The 16,267-nt window shown below is 41.6% G+C and overlaps 1 protein-coding gene across 5 annotated transcripts in view; it reads right to left on the bottom strand.

Moving 5' to 3' along the window:
* Positions 1-311: 311 nt before the first annotated feature.
* The window catches only part of CPNE4 (copine 4), a 434,637-nt gene continuing 418,681 nt past the window's right edge, over positions 312-16,267 (bottom strand). For all 5 annotated transcript variants that reach the window (XM_069473241.1, XM_069473242.1, XM_069473244.1 and 2 more), the window contains 3 exons: positions 15,534-15,667; positions 8,365-8,601; positions 312-2,064 (listed from right to left, as the gene is read on the bottom strand). In XM_069473241.1, coding sequence (XP_069329342.1) covers positions 1,930-2,064; positions 8,365-8,601; positions 15,534-15,667 — 506 coding nt within the window. In that variant the 3' untranslated portion in view covers positions 312-1,929. The remainder of the gene's footprint in view (positions 2,065-8,364; positions 8,602-15,533; positions 15,668-16,267) is intronic.

The raw sequence follows: 16,267 nt of genomic DNA, 5'->3' as shown, positions 1-16,267 counted from the left end.
TATTCACCTTTTCATTCATTTCATTAGTCATCTCTGTATTCATTAAACATTTATTGAGCTCTTGGGTTCCAGGTACATAGATATGGAAGCTCATGTCCTGGTTTGGGGTTAGAAACAACCACCAGATATCTGTGTAATATACTACTTAAATAGTTTAAGTCCTTGTTTGTTAGAAACAATGACCCATATGTTTCCATTGGACTGTGAAAGAGCTATCCCTAATCTGAGGCCGTGTTAACTACATGAAATAAATCACTGTTAGGAAATTGCCTTGAAAAGAGAAACAAGACCACAACTCTTAGAAAAAAATGCTGTAAGTAACCAATTTATTCATAAAACAATACAGTTTAAATATTTATTAGTTTTTCAGTCATACATATTTACCATCATTCCCAAAATGTTGTGCATTTGGTTGACATGTATTTGCAAGATTAGGATCTATAATTATAACTCTGGAAATCATACGAGGCATTTGCTTTGCTTGTTAATACTGCTCCCCCCAACAAATAGACAACAAATAGATTTATTTTGTCTTGTGATTTACTTCCCCATCTCTCTGACCAAAAATAAGTTCCACTTTGTGCCTTTTATCCTTACAAACACTTGTCTATTTCTCTGTGAGAAGATCATACAAGTGAAACATTCATTGTTTTGGTTCAAGACTGGCCAGCTTATATTGAAACAAAACACCTCCACCCAAAGCAATGATTCCAGGCATTTCTGCTTATGGAGTTTGCTCTCAGGGTGATTACAAAAAGGCAAAAAGAAGCCCCACACTAAGCTCAGAGGTCAACTTGATGGACCAGATATCTAGGGAGCCACACTGCATGGCCATTGGCTATGAACAAGTTCCATTGTTGTGGTCCCAATGAAGACTCTTTGAGGTCTTCTCTAGGGGTTGCTGTAAAATGGAACCATCCATGACATGGTGTGTGATACCTCCTTTAAGAGGGCAAGGGCTAGCCAGGAGGAGCACTCTCTAGTCTTGTTTAAGGAAGAGGTGTGACTATAAAGCAGTGAGACTGATTTGGGGTGTGCAGCTTCTGGAATCAGTCTCATTACTTTCTACTCTCACCTCTGAGACAGGCAGGACCTTTATGCTTCTGGAGGGAAGAGATGCCATTCTCAAGCAGAGTAGGAGGTGCCCTGTTTCAGGTGGTCTCTATTATGACACTAAAGTCTAAAACCTCACCACGCTTAGTGCAATCCAAGGCCTGCATTAGCATCACCTGGGACCTTGTTAGAGATGCAAAATCTTGGGCCCCACACAGACCTACTGCAGCAAAATCTGAACTATAATAAGACTCTCGGGTGATTTGTGTGCACAGTAAAGTCTGAGAGGTGCTGGGCTACATGCCCCAGACCTACTTCAAAAAGACTACCTCTAGGTGCATAAACCTGTTTTTAAGAGAGACCATTCTTAGCAGGGAGGAATTATAGATAACAACTGCAAAAACAGTGTGGATTGTTTTTTATTTTAAACATGCAAAATACAGTCCATGCATCTGCCATTTTCAAAAGTCTCTCATCTTGTAGCAGATAAAACCAAATATGTTTTGGCTTTCGACATTCAATAAATGTTTCAAAATGCTTTATAGTGTAAAGATAATAAGAAATTTAGCAAAATTTCAACAAACCTGTATAAAAAAATGGATACAGATACCATTTTATTTCAAGGCGACATGCTGTAATGTAAAGAGTAAGTTATTATTATTTGTATTTCTTTGTAAAAAGTCTTTAACAATACAAGGGCTTAACAGATCCAGGCCCTGGGGCTACACATGCAAAAAAAATTGTCAGTTAGTTAAAAATCACCAAAACGTGCTATTTTTAAATGTGTACGTGTTTTTTTTTTTAAGTACAGGAGTAGTAGAAGTATTAAATAATAGCAGGAATAGTATTTCAGAACTCTGTAAAAGTGTATGGAGTTCATGGCGCTAGTGTCCTGGAAGACTCATACATTTCTGATGAACATTTTGGTTTAATCCCTTTGCCGTTATAATAGTCCACGACTTGGTTTGGGACTTCGGCCAACACGCTCTTTGCCAGGGCAGCTGGAGATGCCTGCAGGAAAGAAGAAATCACCATGACTTTGGCTTCTGATCAAAGGAATCTGATCCAGATTTGGCCTCAAGGATTTGAGTCCTCTGAGCAGCTGCTCCAAGCAAGAGTTTTCAGATTGTTGGAAAATGGACCTTTAATTTCATCGTTACATTTTTTTATGCCTGTCTCAAAATATAAAACTATTCACATCTGAAGATGGGAACAGTTGATGACAGAATGAATTGTTCTGCAGTTTTGTTTCTAATTTGCCTCCGATTTTAGGCACTTATTTATGTTCAAGGCACCAAGCTAGGTTTTACGGGTCTATGGTTCTTGCCATCAGGAAGGTTGTAATTATGTGAGGGGAGCCTGGCATGGCCAATATTAACCCTACTATGAGGTACAACATGATACATGCTACAGACCAGCAGCTTCACATCACATGGGAGCTTACTAGCAATGTAGACTCTTAGACCCAACCCAGAGCTACTGAATCAGAATCTGCATTTTAACATGATGCCCTGGTGATTCGTATGCATATTGAAATTTGAGAAGCACTGCTCCAGAGAGTCACAAACACTGTGATTGACCAGAGCATAGGAAACAAAGACAGTAAGTTATCTTGGAGGCTTCCAAGAGGAGGGGGCATTTAAGCTGGGATATTTTTAAAATGTAGAGGAGGTGGCATTTAAGCTGGGCATATTTTAAAAACATACAGAAGGGGTAGGGAAATGGCATTTGATCATTCTAGGGACAGTGAGTTATCTGATGGGGCTTAAGGAAGTGTGTGTGTGTGTGTGTGTGTGTGTGTGTATGTGTGTTGGGGTTGCGGGTTTCATTGGGCATTCAGTTGGAAAATGAACTTGAGGCCAGGCAATGGAGAGTCTTGAATATCATTCTAATTAATTTAGCCTTTATTCTATTAGCATTATGGATCTACTGCATGATTTTGGGGCAGGGGCACAGGACCATTTGATCTTCGGTGATGGCTCTGCAGTAGAGAAAGGTCGAGGTTGCTATCATGCAGAGCTGGATTTGACTCCTGGCTCTGGAATTTAGTACTAACTGCACAAGCCCTGGGCAAGTAACTTCAGCTTCCTGAGCCTCATTATTAGCTACTATTGAAGAGGTTGAAAACTTGAGGCAGAGTGACCAGTGAACAAGTTAAGACTCTGAAGGAAAGAGGCCAGGACTCAATGCCAGGTGACCTGATTTCTAGTTCTTTCTTTTCTATGTAGTTTGCTACTAAATCATTCAACTTTGCCAAGCCCTAATGTTCTCAGAGGCAAAATAGAAAAGAATAAGAATTCATTCTATCTCACAGAGTCTCAAAATAAGAAACATCTATCTTTACAGGCTTGAAGCTCTGACTAGGGTGGGACAAGGGCAATATATGTAATCTAAACATTTGTATGCTTGTAATATGCTGAAATAAAAAAAAAGAGACACCTATCTTTAAAGCAATCTGAAACATTGTTTTTCAGATTTCAGAGTTTTTCTAAAGTGATTCCTCACATTTTGAAGATGCCATAGCATGCTGGACGTTTGAGACCCACAGACGCCCTTTTATTTTATAAATAACTGCTCAGGGTTGTGTGTTAGACCATGGTCTATGTGTACCCTGGGGCAGATACAAAAGTAATTTTCACCCTTTTCTCCCTGGCCATCTCTCATATAAAGGTTAAAAAGTTAAATACTTGATTTCCAAGCCTTTCTTGCATCTAGGGATGGCCATGTGACCCAATGTCATCCTTTGAGATATAAGTGGAAGTTTCCTGGCGGATGTTTTTTGGAAAGCTTTTTTTTCCTGGTTATGGGGGACAGACATGGTTGGCTCTGTTTCCCTTTCCCCTTTCTTTCTCTCTTGAACTAAATCCTGGAGCTATAGCAGTCATTTTATCATTATGTAGGAATAGCAAGGGGAATCGCATAGTGCTGGCCCTGACACTATTGAATCACAGATGGCAGCAGCCATCAGCCTCTAACTTCTAGCTACATGAGAAAAATATATTCATATTTGTATAATACAGGTTTTCTCGACCTTGGCACTATTGGCATTTGGGGCTGGGTAATTATTTGTGTGAGGGACTGTCCTGTGCACTGTAGGATGTTTAGCAGCATTCTTGGTCTCTACCCACTAGATGTAAGTATGTTCCACATTTATCATCGTCAAAAATGTCTCCAGATATGGCCAAATACTTCCTGGGGAGAACTGTCACCGCTGACTAAGAACCACTCATGTAATCCACTATAAGATGGATTTGCTGTTACTTGCAGCCAAAAATATTTCTGAATAGGGCTGTCAAATAGAACTTTATACAATGATGGAAATATTCCATATTTGTGCTGTCTAATATGGGAGTTACTAGCCACATGCAACTATTGAGCCCCTTACATGAGGCTAGTGTGACTGAGGAACTGAGTTTTAAATTTTATTTCATTTTAATGAATTTAAATTTAAATAGCCACGTGTAGCTAGTGGCTACCATATTGGACAGCACAGTTCCTAAGTGATTCCCCCACTCCTTTGCATATCTGTGCTGGTGGCAAGCAAATAAGGCTTTGGAAACATTAATTGGTTAGGAAAAGGCCAATAATATGAAAGCAGCTAGTAATAACAGTAACAAAAGCTGTATTTGTTAACCATCTATATGGAACAGGCACCGTACTAAACTTTATACAGATGCCACTTTAATCTTCCAATGCCTATCATTTGCCTCATTTGACAGATGAAAATCTGTGGCACAGAGAAGTTAGATAAACTGCCAGAGCCACATAATTTGGAGCCCGCTATTTGAATGTACCCCCTAAATCCATGTGCTGGAAACTTAATTCCCAAAGCAACAATGTTGGAAGGTGGGCCCTGATGAGAGGTTATTATCAGGGACTGGGTTACTTATCACAAGAGTGGGTTGTTATAAAAGGGAATATGCCCCTCATGCTTTTTCTCTCTCTCTGTCTTGCATGATCATTTCCACCTTCTGTCCTTCCACCATGCGATGACCCTTGAGAGATGCTGTTATCATGTTTTGGGACTTCCCAGTCTCCAGAATCATGAGCCAAATAAACTTCTGTTCTTCATAAATTACCTAGTCTGTAGTATTCTCTTATAGTAGCAGAAATGGACTAAGAGCCTGTAGCCTGTATACTTTAAAGCTCTGAGTTATCATGCAGAGCGGATAGAGGCAATTCATGGGTTAATGGCTTATATAAAATGATCTGAGCTCCTCACCTTCCCTTTTACTTATGGCTTATTAAATTTGGAGTAGATTAGTTTGGATAATGAAATGGTTTTCAAAATCTACTTTGAAATCCATGAAGACAAGGCAGGGTGGATATACTCCTGGCATTCTGCCTGGGTCATCTGCAGAGCGGCAGGAGACTCCACGTGGCACAGAGACTAAGCAGCACTGACCTCCTCGCCCTGCTTGGGGCACTCCATTTGTTGCTGATGCCCCTCAACTCCCTGCTTACCAAGCTCTGTCCTTCCTCAAATACCTGACACAAGCTGCCAGGCTTTCCCCACGGCTACTTCTTTTTGCTCTGAAATCCTATAGCAACATTTTAGTCCTTCTTAACCACCCATAGGTTTCTTAGAACATGATTTTTCCACTGATACCTTCATCCCAATCGTACAATTCTCCAGTAACTTCCTTGAGGCCTGGGTCCATGGCTTTATCATTTCGTGTGGTCCTAGTGCCTAGCATGTGCCTTGCACAGAACAGGCACTCCATGAGTGCTTGGGGAAGAGGAGGTGGCTTGGGGATAGAGGTTAGAACCTTTCATGGTTCAGTGGCTCACACATGCATGGGGGGTCAGGGACAGCATGGTTTGGGGAAGTTCATGAATCTCCTAGGGAGTGAGCCCTTTGATTACTCTTCACTCAGACAAAGTTATAGGTGGTGCTCAGTGATGTGGCTACCTCTTTTGCCTGGCTGACAAAATGGTGCAGGACATTAAAATCTGGAAGAACACCCTTCCTTCCACCTTGGACACTATGGGAGATAACTGGCTTCACTGATGAACATAACTCCAGCAAATTTAGTCTGCTCTAGCACATCCCTCCTTGTAAAGAATACTACTTCTTTTTGACGCTACTTCTTTTGTCCATATGCAGATAAATTGAGGGCTTGGTGAATTTCTTTCATTTAGTGAGTGATTTTACTTGGAAATCTCCTCCTTGGCAAAGTTGAAGATGGGATATAGCAGCACAATTACCCCTTACCCACATGTATTGCCCCGAGAGCTTGTGGGAGAGATTGGTTGCTGCTGTTATTACTTGGAAACTCTCTCTCAACTCCACTGTGTAGCCAGTGACTGATTTTCTGTTCCTTTAATGATTTTAGTTACAACACAACCCTCCTTAAAAGTAGAATGGCAATTGTGTGGCAGTACAGTTATGAATAATACCTCAACATTCAAGGAGGCTTGGAGTGTGCAGTTATGCCCTAGGAGGTCTGGGCAGGTCACAAAATCTAGGGTTCAGCTGAAGCTGCTGGGCTGCTGATTTACCTGAATGCTCACTATAAAGCCTGTCCTAAGAAGGCAGCAGAACAAACAGCAATTTCTGAGGAGCATATGCTAAAGGCTCTGATATTAGGACTACAGGAAAGTAAGTATAGGGGGTGGAAGGATAGGTCATTGCTTATTATGATGACCCATTCATCTTTCCACCCCCTATAATTACCTTGCACAGTATAGCTGGGGTCCCAGTGTAAGCCCAAACTGATATTCAGATGTGTCTGGACATATACAATCAGCTGGCTGTGAAGAACATTGGGATTTATTTGAATGAGAGTCTTTGACTGGTTTTACCAATTTAGCATCAGGAGGGAAGTTTGGAGTGGATGGGATGGCATGCTGCCTGTCCCTTCCTCTCCCTGGCCTAAGGAGCTGACTTGAGCCCTATGAGGGGAGGGGAGGGGGGCAGTGGAAGCTGATGAAGACATTTTCCAGCCAGGCTTCTTGAGACGTGGGGACACAGACGTCACTGCATTAATGGATCAAGTGACAGAGGGCAGTCTGCAGCATGGGAAGGAGAGGATTCTCTTCTTTTCCAAGGAGACTGCAGAGCAGCTCAGGATGCTGAAGATTCTGCAGATTCTCTCCTGCCAGGGAAGCTCAAGTTTAGTCATTAGCCCCTGGGAGTGGCATTGTTGGCACCAACAGCAGTGCAGAGGGCAAGGCCTCAGGGTGTGGCAGCGGCTGGGGAAAGTCGCTGCCCCAGGACAGCTTTTACAAGGGGCACAAACTGAAAGAACACAGAGGACTGTCTGTGAATACCCATGTTACCCCCACAGACTCCCAGACACAGCTGGGGGAGGCTGTGAGGGGTCTTCAGGGCCATCACTAGACCAGAGGGCACCTTTTAAGAATTACAGAAGGTGTCCCTCTGGGTGATTGTAGCTCAATAGGTGTAGGGTTTTGTGGAAATTTTAAGGGTGCTCCTTCCTCCAGGGACTTATTAATTATCCAGAATTTGGGAATGTGAAAAAATTATTTCTGAGCACTGTTTCAATGTTGTCTAATGTGCCTGCTTCAAGGCCACTGAGGAATGCAATGCTGCTTGACTTAGTATTTCTTTTTGGTGAGAGCCCAAGACTGTAAAGTTAGCTATTGATTTACAGAAAACTTATAGGAGGCAAATGATTTCTGTTCAGTACAGAAGGTAATTCAAAGAGTATGAAGTTTTTTTTTTTTTTAACCCTGTTGATCACAAACTGTATTTGAATGTATCTTAGCAAACTTCTTCCAGCATTTCCCCCTCACTGACCACATTTAACTGTCTTATTATGCTCCTTTGGACTAGCTTTGTCATCTTGCTCATGAGTGAGTTAAATAAATCTTTGATGCTGCTTACTATGTATTTATAGATGATTTAGGATTCTATCATTTTGAAAATATACTTTGGCAAGGCAAACAGACTTGTGCCAGGGTACATGGCTTGATAAACAGAACCAAGGCTGAATTTCGACTTCTCCTTGCTACTTTGGCCAGGCACACTTGGGCAGGGAACAAGATGCCCAACTGTGGATGGCAGCCCTGGGGGCACTAAATCATATGGATGAGAGCAAGCATCGGTGAAATTTTGGCTACCATAGGTAGCATGACTCCTTATCTATAACTCAATTTACACTTCTGTCTCCAAAGTGTCAAGCTCTACATGTTCTTGCTGTGGGAGAGGGCCTGGCCAAGGAAGGGAGAGCTGGTGTTGCTTTAAGAATAGAAGATCACTACAAACACTGGTGGACAAATGTGAGGGGTGAGCATGCTTTGGTTCTGCTCTCCCATTGGAAGTACCCCCAAGATGTAAATGCATACGTGTTTGAAGTTCCTGAAGGGCACAAACTGCACGATGTCTCGAAGGACAGGCTCTCCTTTGGGTGACCTCAGAATCCCGTCGTCACCGTCCAGCATCTGCATGTCACTGAAGTCAGCGTTCCCCACTCCCACGATGATGACTGACATGGGGAGGTGGGAGGCGTGGACAATGGCCTCCCGGGTGTCGGCCATGTCTGTGATGACACCATCTGTCAGGATCAGTAGGATGAAGTATTGCTGCCATCAGATGCCAGGTCATGACGGGCAACATAGAGGTGGGGGAGACAAGGACAATACAATACCAGTTAGCATCTGGGTGGCTTCACTGCACGTTGACGAAAGCAATGGTGATGATGGACAATTTTTGAGGGCCTGTGCTGATAGCTCTAAAGGCTTAAGGTTATGATAATGGAGCTTAAAGGCAGGCATAGTAATTGTAGCTTAATTATGATAACCACACTACTGACAGTTAAAGAGTACAGTGTGGTAGAAGGAGCCGCAGACAGAGAGTCAGGAGGACTGGCTTCCCAGCCTCAGTCTGTGAAACCCTGGGAAAATCCCTTAACTCCTCTGGGTCTCAGCTTCTTCATTTCTTAAATGAGCGGTTGGGCCAGATCATTTATATGATCCTCTTCAGCTTGGAGATATTTAAAAATCTAACGCTGTGCTGTCCAATACAATAGCCACTGGCTCCATAAGACTACTGAGCCCTTAAAATGTGGCTAGAGCAAGTGAGGAACTAAATTTATAATTTTATTTAATTTTAATGAATTTAAGTTTAACTTTAAAAATGGATACCCAGTTCAGTCATTGGAAACCTTTTACAGATGTTTGGGACAACTTATGTATGTGAATCTATCTACTTTTTCAACTATTAATTTATAAAATCTAAATAAATATTAAGTATTTGTGATGATAACTTAGCATCCAAACTGAGATGCTGTAAGTATAAAATACACATGGATTTTGAAGACTTACAACAAGAATATAAAATATGTGATTGATAATTTTTTATATGAAATACATGCTAAAATGACAGTATGCTAGCCATGTTGGGTTGAATGTATTAGGCAAATTGATCTCCTTGTTTCTTTTTACTTTTTAAAATGCAGTTACTGAAGATTTTAAAATTGTATATGTGACTTGCATTATATTTCTACTGGAAGGCACTAGTCTAATCCCTGCTAAAAGAGGGTCAGAGTTGCAATCTCTCCTTCTGAAGACCATGTGCCAAGAAGGTGGTGGCCCTTCTCCAGCACACATGCAGAAGGCTGTGGTGCCCCTTGGCTTCCTGCTCTAAGTCCTGGCTCCTGGCCTGCAGCCTGCCTGGCCCCTTTCCACTTGGAGAAGCTGCAGGCACTCATTAGAGATGGGATTGGTGGAAAAGACTGCACTCAGCAGCAGGGAAGCCTTGGGAAGTGCTTTGGGGTCTGGAGAAGGAAAACTCATTGAAGGTCATCACTGCTGTTAGTCATCATGGGAGGCACCATGGTGGCCTTTACTGGTAAGATGGGAGAGAAGAAGATTAGTGAGCTGTAGCTCACACTGAACTCAGAAGAACTTCCAGTATAATCCCTGCAATTTCCCCAACATTCACAGGGAATAAATGTGGGAAGATCAAACCATTCCAAGCTGCCATATTTCAAAGGAGAAAGACTGGATAGAAGAGCTACATTTTGAAAACCTCTGATTTTGAGAATCATACACTTAAGGTTGCAAATAAGCTGGCAGTACTAAATAGTTTCCTCTTTTCTCTGTAAGCCTTAAAAATGTTTTTAAACAAAAAGATACGAACTGGAGATCACTGAAATTCACACTATGATGAAGATGGCCACATGTTCTGAATGCTTTCCATATAGTTTAATGTGAAGACTAATTGTTCCATTACCACCTACTGGTAGTCCTAGCTGACTCCCTAATTTCCAAATTCATTTGAGTTGTGTATTTCCATCCCTATCTGTGCTTCTCGAGTCTTACATGTTGACAAGGAAGATGGCCTGGGAGTTTAGAGGAGGGTTTCAGTAGGATGAGGTGATGAAGGAGCTAGGAAGGTACAGAGCAAAGGGGCAGAAGGAGGCAATGCTGGTGGTTTGGGGAGGGAGTGAAGGGTATGGAATACACCAGAATTACAAGCCACCCTCCCCAGTGTGCAGCTTAGAGGGCCAGGGCAGATTCCAGGCCTGAAAGGAGACTGCCTATAAGTCATGAGCAGGTGGGCCCTTGAGGAATTCATAATTCTGCATCCTTTTCCTTTATTCTCCACCCTCCCCTACCTCCTGTCTGATCTGATCTTTACAGTGCAGGGGATGAATCTTCCCTACTGCTCAATGCCTTAAGAAACAAAACAAACCAAAAATTCCCCGATAGTCACACCACCACACTGAGAAACTTTAGAGTTGTAATGGTTTACAATAGGAGTTGGGAAACTGTTTTCTTAAAGGGACATTAATAAATATCAATGGAAAAATGGAAATTAATAAATATTTTGCAGCTCATAATGGCTTCTGTCACAACTACCTAACATTGCTGCTGTAGTGTGGAAACAGCCATAGACAATATTTAAAAAGAGTGGGAGTGGCTGTGTTCCGATAAAACTTTACGCATGGATACTGAAATTTGAATGACATATAATTTTCATATGTCACTAAATATTCTTCTTTTGATTTTTTGAACCATTAAAAATGTACAGGCCGGGCGTGGTGGCTCACGCCTGTAATCCTAGCACTCTGGGAGGCCGAGGCGGGTGGATCGCTCGAGGTCAGGAGTTCGAGACCAGCCTGAGCAAGAGTGAGACCCCGTCTCTACTAAAAATAGAAAGAAATTATATGGACAACTAAAAATATATATATACAAAAAATTAGCCGGGCATGGTGGCGCATGCCTGTAGTCCCAGCTACTCGGGAGGCTGAGGCAGTAGGATTGCTTAAGCCCAGGAGTTTGAGGTTGCTGTGAGCTAGACTGACGCCACGGCACTCACTCTAGCCTGGGCAACAGAGTGAGACTCTGTCTCAAAAAAAAAAAAAAAAAAAAAAAAATGTACAAACCATTCTTAGCTTGCAAGCCATTGAAAAACAGGCTGTGGGATAGAGTTTGCCGCCCCTGATCTACTGCAGGTGTTCCTAATCTGGGTCTGTGGACTGTTGAAAGATTTCAGGCAGTCTGTGAACTTGGGGTAAATTACTTTTTCGTTTTCACTAATCTCTAATAGAAATCTGTCTTGTTTCAATTATAAATGTAATCAACACATCAAAATTAGTATTAGCTGTACTTGTGACTTAGTCACCAATTAAAAAATCACAGATATTTTCCTGACATATTACAGTGGCTGCAGATATTTCAATGCACTGTTTACACTCAACACTATCTAGAAATTGCAGAATTATTAGACTAGCTACTGGTTCTCATAATTTAATATGTAAATAAAAGAGGTATTTTATATTTATGATGCTTCTTTGTCACATTTTAAAATATTTTGCTAACTGCGTTTCAATATAATTTGTTTACTTAACAATATGTATTTTATTTTGTGCACTTAAAAATGCTTCTGAGAAGGGGTCTATGGGCTTTGCCAGCTGCTAAAGGGTTTATGGGAAAAAGGGTTAAGAACCCTTGGTCTGAAGAGATTGTCAGGATTCTAGAATCTGATCCTTCCAGGTTTCATCTAGCTAAAGGTAATAGTCTGCAGATGGCTGGATCGAAATCTTGAAGGAAATTTCCAATAAGGCTACCAGTAACAGTTCCTTCTAAAGTCAGGCTGGAAAAATGCTCATGGATGAAATATGAAATAGTCTTTGAATATACTTGAGGTGCTGTCTGGATGAAGAGGGGATTTTTTTTTTTTTTCTAAGAGAGTTTTACAAAATAAAGGAGAAAATCTTATAGCGACAGACTCCCTGACACTGCTGGCCTAAGAGGTTCAAGTTTATGACCCTTAGCAGTCAGTGATAACAAAGGATCCTGGACCACAAACTGCTCAAAGAACAGGAAGAACCTCTGGGGAAAAGCATCTCCTCCTGGTCTATTGGGATAATACATTTGGGGATATGGGGAAATGTGATCCCATTTCCCAGCCTGTCCTTTCAGACCAGCCCTACCTGTCCCTGGGGAAGTGAGTGATGGCCAAAAACTTGTGCTGGCTTATATCAGACCCAAATCCAGGCCTATGCCAGCCCTGTCCTCTTTTTACTCTGGGGGATCCTGGTACCCCAGAGGGGATGAGATCGTTCTGTTTTAAACTGGGCTCTGGGGATGCTCTGGGGATGCCTCAGATACTCTTGGGGATAAAAGGGTAAAGGAGAACAGACAAGTTTTGACTCTACCCCTTAACCTAAATTTGGCAAGGGTCTATGAGTGTGTGTGTGTGTGTGTGTGTGTGTGTTTTAATCTATTTTTTATGTTGGATTCCAAGCAAGTTATTGTTTGAAGAATGGGTCCTGGTGCTAATAAAAATTTTAAAAAAAAGGTAAAAAACAAAATGAAACACTGATCCTGTCAAACACTTATCCCTAAATCTTGCATATGTGAGGGTTCAAATTTGTCTAAGGCCTCTGTGCTAAGAGAGAGATACATTAGGGGAAGCCTTGAAGAGTCCACACACTGGTGGAGTGTTGATCTGCAATGTTGAGAAGTGCTGGTGGCTTCTCAAGAGAAGAGAAAAGATGAGCAGAGAGGAGGCATGATTTTCTTAGCTTCAACACCTAAAGCAGACTTGGGCAGCATCAAGCTCCCAGAATATCTGCTAGACGAGATCCCAGATGATAGAGTGGCTCTGCCCAGCTCAAAGGCCAACAAGTCCATGGTCAATGACTATTTGGAACTTGTTATCCAAGGAAACACACCTTTAGCTCCCCAGAGGTCAGCAACTGACTGTGCAGGGTCTCCAAGCCTCTCTGTGGTCAAACCATTGGTTAGTGATTTCAAGAACATGACATAATGAGCAGAAGAGGTAAGAGAAGATGTCACACAGATTAGGCACATTTGTTTTTCACGGATAACTCTGGTCACCTGAGGGATGTTGGGTAGGAGATTGAAACTGTGGTCAGCTATGTAAATAAAAGAACATTTTAAAATTATTAGTCTAGAATAAAAATTTGCCTCCAACTATCCCCATTCCCTTGTAGGTCACTAAATGACCCAAGCCTGGAGGAGCTGAAGATGCTACTCAGATGTAGGAAAGAGACAGTGGACTGAGTAAAGGCATGCGGTGACTGTCACTCCCTCTAGGGACCTTGGGAACTCTGATCTTTTCAAGTAGGAGAGACTTTAAATTATAACTAAAACAGGAACATCATCCTGGCATATAAGATGTACAATATTTAAGATACACACAAATTTTACAAAGGAAAATTTAAAGTACCTATCATCATATGTGTATGAAAAGTAATTTTAGAGGGGTTTCATATTCATTCTTTAAATATGTATTGAGCATGTACTGTGCAAAGCATTGTTTTGTATACTGGGGATATACTAGTGAACAAGGTCTTCCCATTATGGAGCTTTCATATGAAAGTAGTGGAGACATAAAATACACAAGTAGGCAAAAGCATCTAAAGTATTTCAGGTGGTGATAAGTGCTAAGAAGAAAAGTAAAGCTAAGACCTGGTGGGGGAGCATGGTCTGGCTGTTTTACATAAGGTAAGCAGGGGGAAATTTCAGAGGAGTTGATAGTTGAGCACAGATCTTAATGCAGTCAGATAGTGGATCATGTGGAGGTTTGGGGTGAGAGAAACCCTGACAGGGAGGAGCAAATGAAAAGGCCTGGACGTGGGAATATGTTTGGTGTATTTAAGGAACAGCAAGAAGTCGGTGTGGCTGGAATCTAGGGAGCAAAAGAGAGTGATAGGAGTTAAGATCAGGGAGGTAGGCAAGGAGTAGGGCATATAGTGCCATCTAGGCCATGTTAGGGAATTTAGATTTTATTCTAAGCACGATGAGAAGTATTGGAGGATTTAGAGCAAAGGAGTGACATAATACTAATTGTATTTTTAAAAGACCAATCTGGCTTCTGTGTGAAGCATAGATCAGAGTGGGAAAAAGGTAGGAATAGTAGCTAAAGTGTAAAATGGGGTCAAGGGAGAGACTTTTAACTTAAACAGGAGATACTATAGAATGATTGCTTGCTATTTGGGAATGAGTCTTTCTATTAGCAAGAATAATTACTTGCTAGTGGAAATACATCTTCAGTAGAAGGTGAAGTAGAAAGGGAAAAAATAGATGATAATAGATGATAAGGAGAAACAGAGAGAATATAACAGCTGGGTCACAATCCTTGGATAACTGGGAGGGATGTGCTTCCATGTACAGAAGCAGAGGGTGACGTCAGGTAGGAGTGTGGTCCTCCGTCCATTCTAACATGAGGGAAGGCTGAGAACACGCGGGCAGTGCAAGAAGGCTGGATGAGTTGATTTAAGAAGATGAGGGAGTAGTATATTACTTTCTTTATGAAAACTCACTATCCTGGAACCCAGGATAAAATTAGAATTTCAGACATCAGTAATATTCTACTAAATCCAAAAAAACAAAAAACCAAAAAACCCCATAAAGCTTAAAAAGAAATATATTGATATCATTAAAATGATATACAGAAAAGTTACTATGATAATATATTTACTTCTAAAATATTACAGGAAAAACTCAAACCCTGTTTGGCCTTGGCTCTCATTTTTCTTAAGAAAACCCATAGAATGTGAAACAAATCTTTGCTGTGATGTTTTGTGTTGCTGCATTTCACCACCAGGGGGCAAAATCAGCCATTGTTTTACTTCTGCGGTGTTTCACTTCCATCTGTAATATGGGTACATTGGAAAGCAAGCCTATATTTGGGTGGAGTTTTCTTTTTTTTTCTTTCCAGGGATAAGAGGTAGGTATGAGATACTTCAGCGAATATAGTAACTTCCATTGTTGAAATTGTTGAGTGTCACCTGTTTTCAGGCAATGTGGTAGACATTTGACATGTGTCATCTCTAAGCTTCATAACCCACCAGAGATGGATTTGATTATGCTCATTTTTCAGATGAGCAGACTGAGGACAGGAGAGGGTTAAGTCACTTGTCCAAATTCACACAAATAGAAATGCTGGAATTTATTGGCTGAGTGGGATGGGTGTTATGGCCAATATCCAGGTGAAGAAGGGTAACTTCCTGTTAACAGGCGAATTGCCCTCTCCTTACCGAGGCCTCCTTGGTGTTAGTCTCCTCCGACGCTGACTTGGCCACCTTCTGAATGATGGGGGCGATGTTGGTGGGACCGTAGAGTTGGAGCTTCGGAAGACAGCTCTGATAGGCTTCCACAACTCCTTGAATTCCTACGGTGAGATTAGCAAAGATCAATAGTTCCTCCAAATATATTTATAGTCAAACACAGACAAAAATATAGCATTGCTTTTCTCCAAGTAGTTTTTATCGACATCACATTTATGTTCTTTAGCTAAAAAGGAATACCATATTGCTACTGTTGCTGCCTCCTCCCCCACGGAAATTGTTCTCTTCTTTTTTTTTTTTTTTGAGACAGAGTCTCACTCTGTTGCCCAGGCTAGAGTGAGTGCCGTGGCGTCAGCCTAGCTCACAGCAACCTCAAACTCCTGAACTCAAGCGATCCTCCTGTCTCAGCCTCCTGAGTAGCTGGGACTACAGGCATGCGCCACCATGCCTGGCTAATTTTTTCTATATATATTTTTAGCTGTCCATATAATTTCTTTCTATTTTTAGTAGAGATGGGGTCTCGCTCTTGCTCAGGCTGGTCTCGAACTCCTGAGCTCAAACGATCCGCCCACCTCGGCCTCCCAGAGTGCTAGGATTACAGGCGTGAGCCACCGCGCCCGGCCGGAAATTGTTCTCTTCTTTAAAGGCCTAAGTCAAAAGCAATATTTCCACAGATTTTCCATAATATCCCACTTTACACATAA

Source organism: Eulemur rufifrons, chromosome 7 (genome assembly GCF_041146395.1).
Source record: "Eulemur rufifrons isolate Redbay chromosome 7, OSU_ERuf_1, whole genome shotgun sequence".
NCBI classification, from domain to species: Eukaryota; Metazoa; Chordata; class Mammalia; order Primates; family Lemuridae; genus Eulemur; species Eulemur rufifrons.
This window is presented reverse-complemented; position numbering and strand designations above follow the sequence as displayed.